The 14,052-nt window shown below is 38.8% G+C and overlaps 1 protein-coding gene across 1 annotated transcript in view; it reads right to left on the reverse strand.

The window, feature by feature from the left end:
- The window catches only part of DNAH12 (dynein axonemal heavy chain 12), a 152,173-nt gene that overhangs the window by 44,722 nt on the left and 93,399 nt on the right, over positions 1 to 14,052 (reverse strand). Inside the window, exons 45-58 of the mRNA XM_056524433.1 lie at positions 9,921 to 10,115; positions 9,708 to 9,841; positions 8,749 to 8,911; positions 8,102 to 8,182; positions 7,518 to 7,694; positions 7,298 to 7,429; positions 6,987 to 7,076; positions 6,746 to 6,886; positions 6,407 to 6,648; positions 5,101 to 5,248; positions 3,890 to 4,035; positions 3,554 to 3,768; positions 2,220 to 2,412; positions 77 to 269 (exon numbers count right to left, since the gene is read on the reverse strand). Coding sequence (XP_056380408.1) covers positions 77 to 269; positions 2,220 to 2,412; positions 3,554 to 3,768; positions 3,890 to 4,035; positions 5,101 to 5,248; positions 6,407 to 6,648; positions 6,746 to 6,886; positions 6,987 to 7,076; positions 7,298 to 7,429; positions 7,518 to 7,694; positions 8,102 to 8,182; positions 8,749 to 8,911; positions 9,708 to 9,841; positions 9,921 to 10,115 — 2,250 coding nt within the window. The remainder of the gene's footprint in view (positions 1 to 76; positions 270 to 2,219; positions 2,413 to 3,553; positions 3,769 to 3,889; positions 4,036 to 5,100; positions 5,249 to 6,406; positions 6,649 to 6,745; positions 6,887 to 6,986; positions 7,077 to 7,297; positions 7,430 to 7,517; positions 7,695 to 8,101; positions 8,183 to 8,748; positions 8,912 to 9,707; positions 9,842 to 9,920; positions 10,116 to 14,052) is intronic.

Here is a 14,052-nt window from a genome sequence, read left to right on the forward strand (position 1 = left end):
ATGAATAGGTTCTGGGCAGCTAGGACCTTAGAAGAGGTTAATACACCTCCATACCTTGTATTTGCCCTTTTCTCACCTCCTGCTTTTTGGTGATCTCATTGCTCATGATCTTTGCTGAATCTAAAATCTGAATGGCGCTTTCATCTTCCAAGATGTTCCCTTCTGAGGACTGTAAGGTCTCCAATATCTTGTCTTCAATCTCCTTTAGCTGTTTTTTATTGGATGCTGATTGTAAAATTAATGCATTTCTCTCTTCTTCTAGCTCGGGCCTATACATGAGACAAATACAATGTTATAATCTGTCACTTATTAAGAACACCTATATTGACTGAGCTATTCTATTGCTGTAAAGATCCATAACAGACCAATATATGGAGGGTTAATCCAATTATTCACCAAAAGAAGTGAGAAAGGACCAACAGCAAACACACTTATAAATATATTAACATAATAAATAAATAATAATATAGGATAAAGGAAAATCTCGAAAGGGAATATGTATCAAGTTAATATGAGAAATCTATAAATGCAAGCATAATATGACGAATCCCCCCCCCAAAAAAAGAGGGGGTATAAGACCTAATATTGATGATTATCAGTCTAGTATTTTATATGACAGACGCCGAAATCCAAGGAGCCCCTTGGAATATTCATATAATATCTATATCATACTATTAGATAACACCGATATAACATCTATATCCAATAATAGAGAATTATACGCTGTCAGATAAAATAACTTATGCCTTAACTCAGTCCACAAGATGGTTTAATACCCATGATATATCCTTTCCTAATAGATATATAATCGCTGTTATTCTCAGTTAACTCTCCATTCATACCTATGAAGATTGATCTATCAGTCTGGTGCTCGCGCAGATTACACTGCGCAATTATTAACAGAAACTAAGTGCTCGCGCAGATCATACTGTGCCATTATAAATAGAAACTAAGTAGTCGCGCAGATCACACTGCGCAACTACTAATAGAGACTAAGTGTTCGCGCAGATCACACTGTCCTTGATAGACTCACCCAGACTGAGCGTAAACAACTACGCAGGCGCCGTGGCACACATCAAGACAGCCGGAGAGTACAAGGTCTGGCGCAGAGGTCACTGCGCAGACAGCGATCTCTGACAGTGAAGTGCCGACGCAGGGGTCACGACGCAGGTATGTTACAAGTTGTGACACTGTTGCCATGACTATTGGATACAATAGAGGTGATAGGTAGAATCACTGGCAACATGATAGGACTGCATAGCAATCAATCAAGATTTTGCCTGGCGATTGGTGGAATGATATCTCCACCAATCAAGATGAGGCACTTCCTGTTCAATTACGTCATGATAGGAGGTGATTTAAACCCCTGTTTCGGCGTTTTTTGCTCATAGCCCCACTGCCTCTTGACAAAGCCGTGTGAACGGTGAATCATGTCGAGGGGGGCTGCTATCTGATTTTAAACACAGAGGTGTCTCTTCCTATCTGTATGGCACACTGCAGGTGCATACAGCAAATTAATAATTGAACTACATCGTACTCAGTGACAATTCTACATAAGGAGAGAAAGACACCCTGACTTTTTAATCTAGTGTGTGAATTAATAAAGTTATATCTTTTTAATATATGGGAAATTAGGGAATTAGTGGATCACTGCGGTGATCTTTTGGTGAATAATTGTATTGCTGTACACACAATAAAGCTGTGGTTGTACAGAGTTATTCCTAGGTAGATACATCATGCTGTGCACAATGTATAGCATGATGATAACAGTGGAGGAACATTGATAACATTTCTAAGGCTTGTTTCACACTACAAAAATTCTCATGAACTATTTTCTTCCGTACTGTTTTCCGTCAAAAAATAACGGCCGTTATCAATAACGGACTATAACGGGTTAAAAGGGCTATTAGAAAAATCCCATAGATTATAATGGGATTTTCTAACGGCCGTATAGGATTTTGTTACTGCCGTTTTCAGCTGGTTTTCAGACGGAATTTCGTAAGGATGTTTAAAAACTGAGGATTTTTGTAGCGTGAAAGGGGCCTTAGTAGGGGATTCTTGACATAGGAACATTGAGAAACACATTTAGATCAGAGCAGTGGTATACTGTAACAACCACTGTAGCTACAATGCTTAGAGGCAAATCTTGAACATCCCTCGAGAAGGAGACAGAATAATTAAAGACACCACATACTAAGAAAGTGACACAAACCACCAACCTCTCTTTTGCTACAACAATGCCAAGTAACTGATCTTCCAGACCTTCAGGTGTGATCATAAAGTTTAGCAAGGACACTTTTGTTGCTAACTCAGGTAGAAAATGTGGATTTCTGAGTTTTGTTGTCATATAAAATCTGAAGTCACTTGAATATTCAATGATTGCTTCTCCAAGTCTGATGCAGTCCACACCTCCTGTAAGTACAAAACTGTGGTATTAAACAACGGCATTAGATGTGGCATTAAAATATGGTTACTTTATGAAATATATTTGTTATTAGGAGATAATAACAGGAAGTTTATCCTAAAATACTAGTCAAACATTTATTAGACTTTTAATTTCATCTCAAACTTATCTTAAAATAAGTCATGCACCAGTGGTAACTTTTGTACACTGCACAAATACAATACGCAACAAAATATATCTAATAAGGCACTGGTTCATGCACAAGTGGGTTCATACAAACTGTAAACACGCAAATGACATGTGGAACATACATCACTGTACAAAATTTTGTATACACTGATCACAAGTGAGAAATGAACATTCAATGCTAAGAAATGATTTACCTTCATCTTTTCCAAGAAAGCAGGAATAAAAATAACAAGTTTAAAGACATAAAGTAAACAGACATACAAAGCAGATTTAAATTAAAGGGGTATTCCACTCCTAGATATCTTATCCCCTATCCAAAGGGGACCCCCACCATATCGACTGCGGCACCCCAGACATCCGGTGCACGGAGCGAACTTTGCTCCATGCAGGATGACTGGCGATGCGGGGCAGAGGCTCGTGATGTCATGGTCACACTCTGCTCGTGACGTCACGACCACGCCCCCTCAATGCAGGTCTATGGGAGGGGGCGTGACGGCCTACCATAGACTTGCATTGAGGGGGCATGGCCGTGACGTCACGAGCGGGGCTTGACCGTGATGCTGCGAGCCTCCAGCGATGCACCCGATGCTCTAAACAAATGCAGCGGGACCCCGCGATAAGAGATCTTATCCCCTATCCTTAGGATAGGGGATAAGATGTCTGGGAGCGGAGTACAATTTTTTTTTTATTATTTTAAAGTGGCTGTCCTATAAAGACAAACCTCTATCTACCATATATTCATTCTTAGGGTGCATGAACATAATAGAGGTGCCCCCCCCCACCCCTCCTACAGAGCGGACACCACTGACATACAGCAGCTCCAGCTTTAGTTGTCTATATGTATACTGTATTACATGGATGATCTTATAAATGGTCGCCATATAATCCTACATTTTACCTGCAGTGGCTGTTAACATTACAAGAGACTATATTTATCTATAAATAAATTGTAACACATGCCTTGTTTAAATGTTTGCTTTAACAATAGAGGTTCTAACGATGGATCCAAATCTTCTCCCACATTTTCCAGTAAAAGTGGTGTCCCAAACTGTATGCAGTTTTCCAGAGTTCGCATATAGTCTGAATCTGTTAACTTGATGACACTTAGTTGGTTTTCTTTCTCTGAATTCTTAATCCACTTGTTCGCTTGGCCCTGAGGGTCTATCATTAAAGGCCTGCACATGAAGAGGCAAAAAGGACATTAATTTGGTTGGCAAATTATTATAATAAGGCTAAAATCATTACAATTAACTAAAAGCAAGAAAATGTTTTTTAAAAATAATACACACTACTTACCAACGTCTTGAGTTGCTCACAATCACACCATTATCTACTGAGAAACTGTCTGTTGGTAGCCCGGCAATATTCCAGGCTCTGATTTTTATTGGGTCACCAAGAGTCTTACTCAATGAAAAGTCATCAGAGCAAGGAATCATTTTACTCTGAAATAAATAATAAATAAATAAATAATATATAAATAACAACCTTTACTAAACGGATACACAAATAATGCAGAAAAAAACTAACGTATAATCACTTGAAAGGGTTCATACTGCAGGGAACTAATGACTGGCCTCAGTACTATGGCTCCTTCATTCTAAGGATCAGTGGGGGTCCTAGAGGTCAGACCCCACAGGCATAGTGAAGTCATATTGTAGTGATAAGCATTAACTTTATGTGACTTACTAACCCTTGGAGTCACATCTTCTAAAGTTTAATAATTTATTTTCCAAAACTTATAGGTGTTATCTGAAATTTAAATAGTAATCAGTTTTTTTTTCTTTACAAACAACACCACTCTTGACCATGGGCTTTGTCTGGTATCACGGTTCAGCTACATTCCCCAGTTATGGTGGAAATTTTACAATGCAATATTGCCAATTATTGTGAACGATTGCCCAAAATCACAGGATAAACCGATCACTATAGTCTAAATCACACAGGATGACTGTTATCATGGACCTGCCGACATATTCATATGGTGATCATACTGTCATTACGCTATCACACACATATACCGGTTTGGTTTAAAGGGAATGTCCAATTACATTTTCAATGTTCAGTTAAGGCTGCCAAATAAAAGAATATTTATCTTCCTCACTCCATCATAGCCTCCTGTATAAGGGCTCTCTGTCTGTAGCTGGTTCTCTGCTGATCTTCGGCTTACTGAGCTGTAGGCGGGATGTCACATCGCCGCTCCGCCAATCACTGGCCGCAGCGATGTCTTGCCTCAGTTAGTGAATACCATTGTTAGTTTAATGCTATGCTCTGCAGCTCAGGGTAAACCACAGTCAAAGGCTGCAGACAGGACACCCTGATACCAGAGGCTACGAGGGAGTGAGGAAAGTGACTTAAACGCTTTTATTGTTTTCTTGGGCCGCCTGGGTGCAAAAATTTACTGTACAATCCCTTTTAATGATGAACATTTGGATGTGTTCTATATTCAACAATTTAGTATAATTTAGATATAACATGTGTACCAGAAATATAGTAATAAAAACATTTACCTTGCACAGTTTGCTCCATTCTCTAGTACACTCTTGTCGGAAGCCAGCAGTGAAAGCTCCCAGATAGGCAATGACACCAGCAGACACAAGGACGTCTCCAGTCAAATTATCATACATATTCTGAAGCGAATCAGCTGCTTTGGACCATCTAATGCAAATTAATACAAGAGGGAGAAAAAAATATATACTTGTAAAAGTAATATGGCGAAGGCTGGCCCCTATATTATGGATAAAGCTGTAAATAAAGATTAGATTTGTATTGGCAGACTGTGCAGACAAATGCCAGTGCAGCCTATACCTGTATTTCTGTATTGTGGGGCCTCTGTTATCGGAACATTTGTGGAACATTACATAGGGGGGCTCCTCTTAGTGTGACTGCATAACATTTTTTATTTGCCTTTATGTTTTCAGTTTGGTAGATTTATGTTTCAAACTTACCGTACACTTGAAGACTCTTCGGGCATAATGATAATAATTTACTATGCTGCTAATATCTTATAGGTTTGCAATAGAACCTAGTTTTTCCTTCCTGTGTTGCTATGTTCAATTTGTTAAAAAATCTTGGAAGAATTCCCATGTGGCCTGGAGTAATTTATTCAGGTTTATTCTTAATAAAGATTCCCTTTGGGAGATTATCAATACCAAAACAACAGATTTCTGATGTGTATAGCTATCTTAAAAGACTGTTCAACTGACAGATATCTTTCCCAATCCCCAGATATAGTTTGATTGGTCTGTATTCCGAATGGAAAGAGGGAAAAAAAGCCCTTGCCAGACACTTTTGCAGAAGCTTACCCCCCTGATAAATAAATGATTGGTCGTGTTGAAAAGTTTTTCCGCCCAAAATCTGCCATCATAAGATAGTTGTAGGCCCCTTTACATATCAGTCATCTGATTCCACCAAAATTAAATGATTGGGCTAATATTAATGTAACATGTATGGCTAGCTTTAGAAAGTAGGTGCTTGGTGGAACACAACTAGCAGGAGCTACAGAACTAAAGGTAGTTTGACATCAAACACATATCTCAGCTTTCATTCCTCAGATTGCTCTGGTAAAATAAAAGATTAATAAATCTGAAGTCTCTTTTAAATTGGAATTACAGAAGATGAAATGTATGTATATATATATATATATATATATATAGACAACCATGAATATCCAGACTTGATCGGTGGGGGAAATGTAGTCCTCCAAATCCTTTAGCACCAGAAATGTTGCTGCCTAATCTATTTTATAATATTTCACCCAATATTATCAGTTAAATCCTTTCCTTTTAGTAAAAAAAGGACAATCATTAGACAAACCTGTGTTTTTCTCCACCAAGTCCTCCTATTAGCTTCTCTGCTCGTTCTAGTTTTTTTGCACACAAATCTACTTGGACCTCCAGCCGAGCTTTCTCCTCAGTTTTTTCTCGAAATGTCTCCTGAAGAGAAGCTAATCGATCTTCCACTTCTTTCAGCTCTGCCCTTTTCTGGTCCAGTACTGACATTGTTTCAGCCAATGACTGCTGGGCCTCCGCCAGACGTGCTTTCTTGGGTGCCACAACCTGAGAAATTACAGATGAAAAGTGAAATAATCAGAACATCAAGTAGCTCTATTAGGTGCAGATCAAATTTGTCAATGACCATGACAGATCCCTGTACCTTTGCAACTCTATCATAAACTTCCATAGCGAGAATCCATCGGCATAGACCTTCTGCTGCAGAAGACGCTTTCGCTACTTTGGCTGGATCAAAGTCAGGATTGGTAATATATTCACTGCGGATCTTCTGCATCACTGATACCTGCATTCAGGATAGAAATGTGTAATATATGTACTATATGTTTTATGGAAATAACAAATCTAGCTTGCATGGTTCTTTTATAGGAATATTTTTTACTTACAGGAATATTATCCTTGTCGTATTCCCGCAGGTCTTTGAGAAAGTTCATGTCTCCCAGCACTCTTTTACTAGGTCCCCAGTAATCAAATATCTATAACATAAAGTTACTTGATTAAGGGTACGTTCACACATACAGGATTCTGTGCAGATTGGATGCTGCAGATTAGAAGCTGTGCTCAGTCATTTAGTTTACATTGAAATCTGCAGCAGAAAATCCTGTGCATCAAATCTGCGTACGTGTGAACATACCCTAAAAAAAATAATAATATAAAGTAATATTATTAAGTATTCAGAGTTTACTAAGGCAATTACCTTCTGTCCAGTTCCTGCTGGGTCATTAACCTTCTCTGGTTTAACTTCTTTCATGACACAAATAGCGGCCATGACAAGCTTCACACCCGATGGGGGACTCTTCATAGTCTTTACAATGGTGATATCTGCTGGCTAGGACAATATACATAGATACCAATTAACAGGCTAACATCATAAAACTGTTATTATAAAGGGAAATTTTCATCTTTAGACATCTTACTTTCAGAGTGTCCAAGGCAGACATGGCAGCCTCCAGGGCAGGGATGGCTTCTGCCAATTCACTTTCACATTCATTTTTCAGAGCTTGGGCCTCAGTGGCTTTCTGGGTGGCCACTTCTTCATCTGCTCGAACCACTTTACTTTTTGCTTCCACCTGCGCTGACTCTTTTTCTATAATCTTGAAAGATAAGACAAGTTCAGTTATCTTCGTTCTTATGCGTATGGGCACCTTGCCAGCAAAGGGCATTTAACATTGTGCATAAAGCACCTAAATAAACACAGCCCTCTGCTAAGTGATAACTTTGGGGATCAAATTTTAACCATTTTTTTTCTTGTATTACAAAAATGAGCATTAGAAAAGCTCAGACTTTTTACTGTGATTAAAAAAAAATGTGGATTTTCCTTTGCATTAATGTAATTGGCCAAGTATTCGTCATGCAGGCCTCACTACAAGTGTTCTTCCTGCTATTTCTACAAGCCAATTACAGCAAAGATCTCTTCAGGGTAACTTCAGGGGTCATTCACATACTATGATCTGCCTTACTACAGTTCAGTTTGAAGCAATCTGTTTGGTATCGTATTCACCTCCATCATGTTTGCATTTTCGACTTTGGCCTCTTCCAGTTTGGGCTGTAGGTCGACCAATTCTTTCTTCATTTCTCCAACCTATGCAAAGCACATTGATTAAAATATTAAACCAGAGAAGGTAAAGCAGGCAGCGGAATAAGTTTTCTAGATATATTGGGATTGTACGTTTTCAATGTGTGTTTATGAACTACAATGTAAGTCACCATACGGCTATGTTCACACAGTGTTTTTTCAGGCGTATTTCATTTGAAAATGAGGGACTCAAAATTGGAAACTGTTGGAAATTGTAGCTGAAATCTATGCCTACGCATAGTGTAGATATCAATCTATGGTGCACAGATAGCCACAGATCCAACAGATGTATTAGAAGTGCAACTCAAAATAAATTGTAGCAATTTACGCTAACAGGCTTTAACTCAAGAATGGAAGGTTAAATGTTGGTTTTAGCAAATTTGCCTTGTAGTTTTTTTTTTTTTATAAAGAACGAGATTGGAGAGGAGTAGATTGGAAAGGAATCGAAAACATTACACCTCTCTCCTTGATAGCTCCTCTTATGGCTTTTGTACAGAAAGCTGCCATTGCATTTTTCAAAAAACAAACAAGTAAAAAACAACAACAATGTGTGACATCATCCTAATACTAACCTGAGATTCAGCAAATGCCAGCTTATCCAATCCATTTGTATATCTCTTTTTTGCTTTCATCACTGTGTCTCGCTTCTGAGATAACAGCTGGCGGAAAGCTGCAATAAGCTCCAGGTAAGATGTTGGAGTGACATAATTGTGTCTTCCCAGCTCTCTCAAAAACCTGAATGTGGTAAAACATAAATGCATAATGTAATAAAAATAATGACGTTCTATACTCAACTTTTAATGTTGATTTCCATGCCACAGGCTTAATATTCTTGTCTACATTAATTGCTTACACCAGTTTTCTGATGATTTTCTATACTACAGCCAGGTCATTCAGGTATACCTAACAATTATACAGGGGCAAAATCTTGAGCAGATAAAAATTTGACATGGTTTAAAAAAAACAGATATATTCTGTTAATAGACTTACTGCATAAGAGAACTGGTCAAGGAAAAACTTATGTGATATGGAGATTTTCGTTTCATGCCTAGCAACATACCATTTTTTCATTTTTATTCCCCAAAATACATCTTTAAAGTTACTAAAAAAGGGAGAAGACAGCACAGTTCTAGAGAAAGATCGTATTTTATGGTCAGAAATGTTACTGTATTAATTTATGGGTGAATAAACTACAAATTGTTTTACTGAAGCCTGGAGTGCCCCTTTCCATTCTTCTATTCATTTTTCTTGCAGCCACCACTAGGTGGAGCCAAGTTTACGGCATACTGTCCTTTTATTTAGGTTAATGTATAACAGTAAGCTCGGGCTCTTAAACTTCATCTAGTGGTGGCTGCAGGCACTGTGTTATTTTCTAAATCTATTGTCTGTGCAGGGGAATAGAAATTGCTTAGAACAGAATTGCAGACCTAAAAACTACATTCACTTTAAGGAACCGTAAGGCAACATCATGTTCACATTACCACTGATATATGTCCTAACAAATGTATGAGAAAATAAATTGAAGAATTACTTCTCTGACAATGTTATTGCAGACGTGTGGAAGTATTTACAAATAGGAACCACTTCCTGGTGCTCGGTACTTGTGAGTTCAAGGGTTTCCAAAAACTTTACTGCCACCCTCTCAAGGGCATCCTCTGGCCACGGCTATAAGATAAGTATATAAACAATAGTCAGAACTGATATGGAAACCAAACTGTTGACTGCCGATGGTCTCTGAACATACCTGGAACCAGTCAATGGTACAGCAGTTGATAAGTGATGGGAACTGTCGTAGTCGGTTGCGAAATGCATCACCAATTGGGCTAAAAGCCACTACAATGTGAAGGTTTTCCTTACAGCGGTTTACGAAGAAGGCAAACAGAGCCAGTGGGCTCAGCTCAACATTTTTATTCCCAGCTTGGGCAGCAGGACGAACACCCTGTAATGATGAACATTCAAGATAAGGAGGGATATCATGAGCATATGACCATTTAAAGGGAATCTGACAGCTGTAGACACCATTGGTTAGCTGTTAGGGTATTAAAAGTAAAACCTATTTCAAGTCCAATAACCTGACAGGCCTCTGTGCTCATCCTTACTTCCCAGCCACTCCTTACATACTGGATTTGGGAAGGAAAAGATGACCTTGGCAGCAGGCGCTCAGAATCCCAGTAGAAATAGTTACACTCAGGTCATGAGGTAGTAAAGTATGGCAACTTTATTGGATGTACAGCAATATAGCAATGACGCGTTTTGGGGTGAGGCTACCCCTTCTTCAGATTGACAGTAGTACATGCATAACATAACACAAAGGAGGTTTTATATACACATGGTGATTGGCATACAAAATGGAGGATGGTGCAAAAGGTCAAAGGTCATGGGATTGCATAACAGGTTGGAGTCAGTGTAATATGCATAAAAACCAGCAAAGAAGGAGTAAGGGAAAGGATATAGAAGAAGTAATACACTAATAGTGGACCATATTAAAATACACAATACATAGCAATGGATAACCATAAAAACAAGATTATAAATTACTTTCAATACATTCATTAAGACCTGAGGGGGATAAGGTGCGTAATTTGAAAATCCAGAAGTTTTCTCCCTGGCGTAGTCTATTGAACCTTTGGGGAACATATTGTCAATGTGTTCAATGCAAGTCACTGAAAAGTCAGAGAAATTGCCACGATGGTGGGTGGAGGCATGTCTTGAGACACTGTGCAGTTGCTAATTCAAACAAATGTTGCTCCAATGTTTATTGATCTGATTACGAAGGCACTGGATGGTGCGGCCTATGTATTGTAGGCCACAGGTGCATTCTAATAAGTATATAACATATTGAGAGTCAGATGTCATATAGCTTTTTATCTGATAAGTGTCTCCTGTACTAGTGGATGAAAAAGAGGTTTTGGCATGTGCAAGGGAAGAGCAACATTTACATGTTGCATGGTTGCATTTAAAACATCCACTTTTGTAAAGAAATGTGGGCTTTTTTTCTTTACTTGAATTTTTCAGATTACTGGGAGCAAGGTTATTTTTCAAAGATCGTGCTCTCCGATATGTGACTCTCGGTGTAGATGGAAGGATGGACCGGAGGAAAGGGTCATTCAATAAAATATCCCAATGTTTGGTAAGGATGGTTTTGATTTGACTAGCATTGTATGAAAAGGTGGTAATAAAGTTAAAAGATCTTTCATTTGTTATATTTTCGCTATTCTGGATATTTATTCTAGGTTTGGATAGACATTCGGCTTGTGTTAGTGCATTAGCCCTTTTGTTCGGTGCACAAACAATGCTTGAAGGATATTTTTTTGCGATAAACCTGGATTTTAGAATGCTGCTTTGCTTTTTGTAGTCGGATTCGAGTGTGCAGTTTCTCTGAATCCGCTTGAATTGGCCATGGTTGAGCAACCATTTTTTGTAATGTGAGCTTTCAAAGTGCAGATAGCTGTTGCTATCTACCTTTTTAAAATAAGTCTTAGTACCTATTTTTTTGTCAATAGAGTGAAAGACCGAGACATCTAGGAATTCTGCATTATTGTCAGAAATTTGCTGAGTAAATTCCAGACCCCACATGTTATTATTGAGGTATTGTAAAAATTCGTCTAAATCTGTATTGGAACCATCCCAAATAATAAAAACATCATCTATAAAGAATCTGTAGTATTCACAATGATGAAACAAATGGTGACTGTAAGTATAAGTTTCTTCGAAACATCCCACAAATAGGTTCGCGAAATGTGTCCCCATAGCAGTTCCTTTTTGCTGCGTATACATTTTGTTTAAAGAAGAAAAATAATTATGGGTAAGAATAAAATGGATCCCCTTTAAAACAAACTCTTTTTGAATTGGGGGTATAAGGTCATCACAAGAGAGGTAGTGTGAGACGGCTTCAAGACCCAGATTGTGGTCGATATTAGTGTAAAGAGATGATATGTCCATAGTTATACATTTAACATGATCCTCCCATTTGATCTCTAAAAGTGATTGAATAAAATCGGTGGTATCTTTTAAAAAAGAGCTTAATTTGATTACATACCTCTGTAAAATGATGTCGATGTAGTGGGATAAATTTGAGGTAAGGGAATTGATGCCCGATATAATCGGTCTTTCTGGTGGCTGTTCAATGTTCTTGTGCACCTTGGGAAGATGGTAGAATATAGGGTGAGCGGGTTCCTGTATAAGTGTATATTCGGCTTTGTGTTTGATAAGGCACCTTCTAATGTTTGATTAATTGTTTTAGGTCTTCAGTATATTCCTTAGTGGGTTTGTGCGAGAGTGCTTTATAGAAGGTAGTGTCAGAGAGTTGCCTGTGGGCTTCTGTGATATAGTCCTCCCTGTTTAGCACTACTACACCACCCCCTTTGTCTGCTGGCTTGATGACAATGTTATCATTGAGAGCTAGTTGTTTTAAAGCTGATTGTTCTTTTTTTTAGATAGGTTAGAGGTGTGTGTACATGACTTTAGGTATTCAAACTCTTTGGAGACTAGAGCAGAGAAGGTTTCAATATAACTACCCCGATGGTGTAAGGGGTAGAATTGAGATTTAGGACGAAGGCCTGTACAGAATGGGGTAGGTATAGGGGTTATGTCCAGTGGATTGTCAGTGTTAGTAACTTTGGTACTATTGTCTTGCATGTTGAAATTACGTTTAAATAGTCAGTTTCCTATTGAAGGAATTGAGATCCAAAAATAGCTGGAAATCACTAGAACTATTGGTGGGGCAGAAGGATAGGCCTCCTTCGAGAACACTAATCAGTCACCAACATCGCCCACAATACAAAAAACCCTCCACCACTACTCCACAACCCAATATTAACCACAAACCCCAACCCTCTCTGTATTCTTCAAAACCACAACCCACCCGTACATTTATAGCCTCCACCCGGTCCAAACCAACATCCCTACATCCCGTCTCATCCACCAATACTACCAAGACTATCCAGACTCCACCTCAACCCCATTTACATCCAGCACCTCTCTCTAAACCCCATACCCTAGTCCATTCAGCTCAAATACATCCCATTCCCATACTATTTCAGAAGAATTATTAGCACTGCTAGAACAAACACATAACACCGCCCCCACCTCTGTACTTCCATCTGGACGTTTCGACATCACTGCACTCTCCTCCCAAGATTCGTTGCTTACCATTCATAACACCATTAATTCCCCCACATCCATCAGTGGACCATCACCAGATCATACTTTCTATACCCCATCTGCACTCACCATCCATACTCTCCCAGACTCCTCGTTTAACAATGGGGATGCAACAGTTTATTTAGGACTTCCCACTACCATCCAGTCTGCTCACCCTCTGCCAATCACCAGCCTCAACACCACAGAATAAATACATCCGGCTCCCCCAAAAGAAAAAATTCAGAAAGAGAGGTTGCAGAGGGGGACAAGCCAGAAGAAAGAGACAAAAGAAAAAAGAATCACCATCATCCAAAACATCTAACATAAATACCGTTAAAATATTCAATCTCTCATCCTATCCACTCAACCCCATTGAAAGAACGGTTCTTGAAAGAGGCCTATCCTTCTGCCCCACCAATAGTTCTAGTGATTTCCAGCAATTTTTGGATCTCAATTCCTTCAATAGGAAACTGACTATTAAACGTCATTTCAACATGCAAGACAATAGTACCAAAGTTACTAACGATGACAATCCACTGGACATGACCCCTATACCTACCCCATTCTGTACAGGCCTTCATTCTAAATCTCAACTCTACCCCTTACACCATCGGGGTAGTTATATTGAAACCTTTTCCGCTCTAGTCTCCAAAGAGTTTGAATACCTAAAGTCACGTACACACACCTCTAACCTATCTAAAAAAGAACAACTAGCTCTCAATGAAAACATTGTC

This window comes from Hyla sarda, chromosome 6, assembly GCF_029499605.1.
Source record: "Hyla sarda isolate aHylSar1 chromosome 6, aHylSar1.hap1, whole genome shotgun sequence".
Taxonomy (NCBI): domain Eukaryota; kingdom Metazoa; phylum Chordata; class Amphibia; order Anura; family Hylidae; genus Hyla; species Hyla sarda.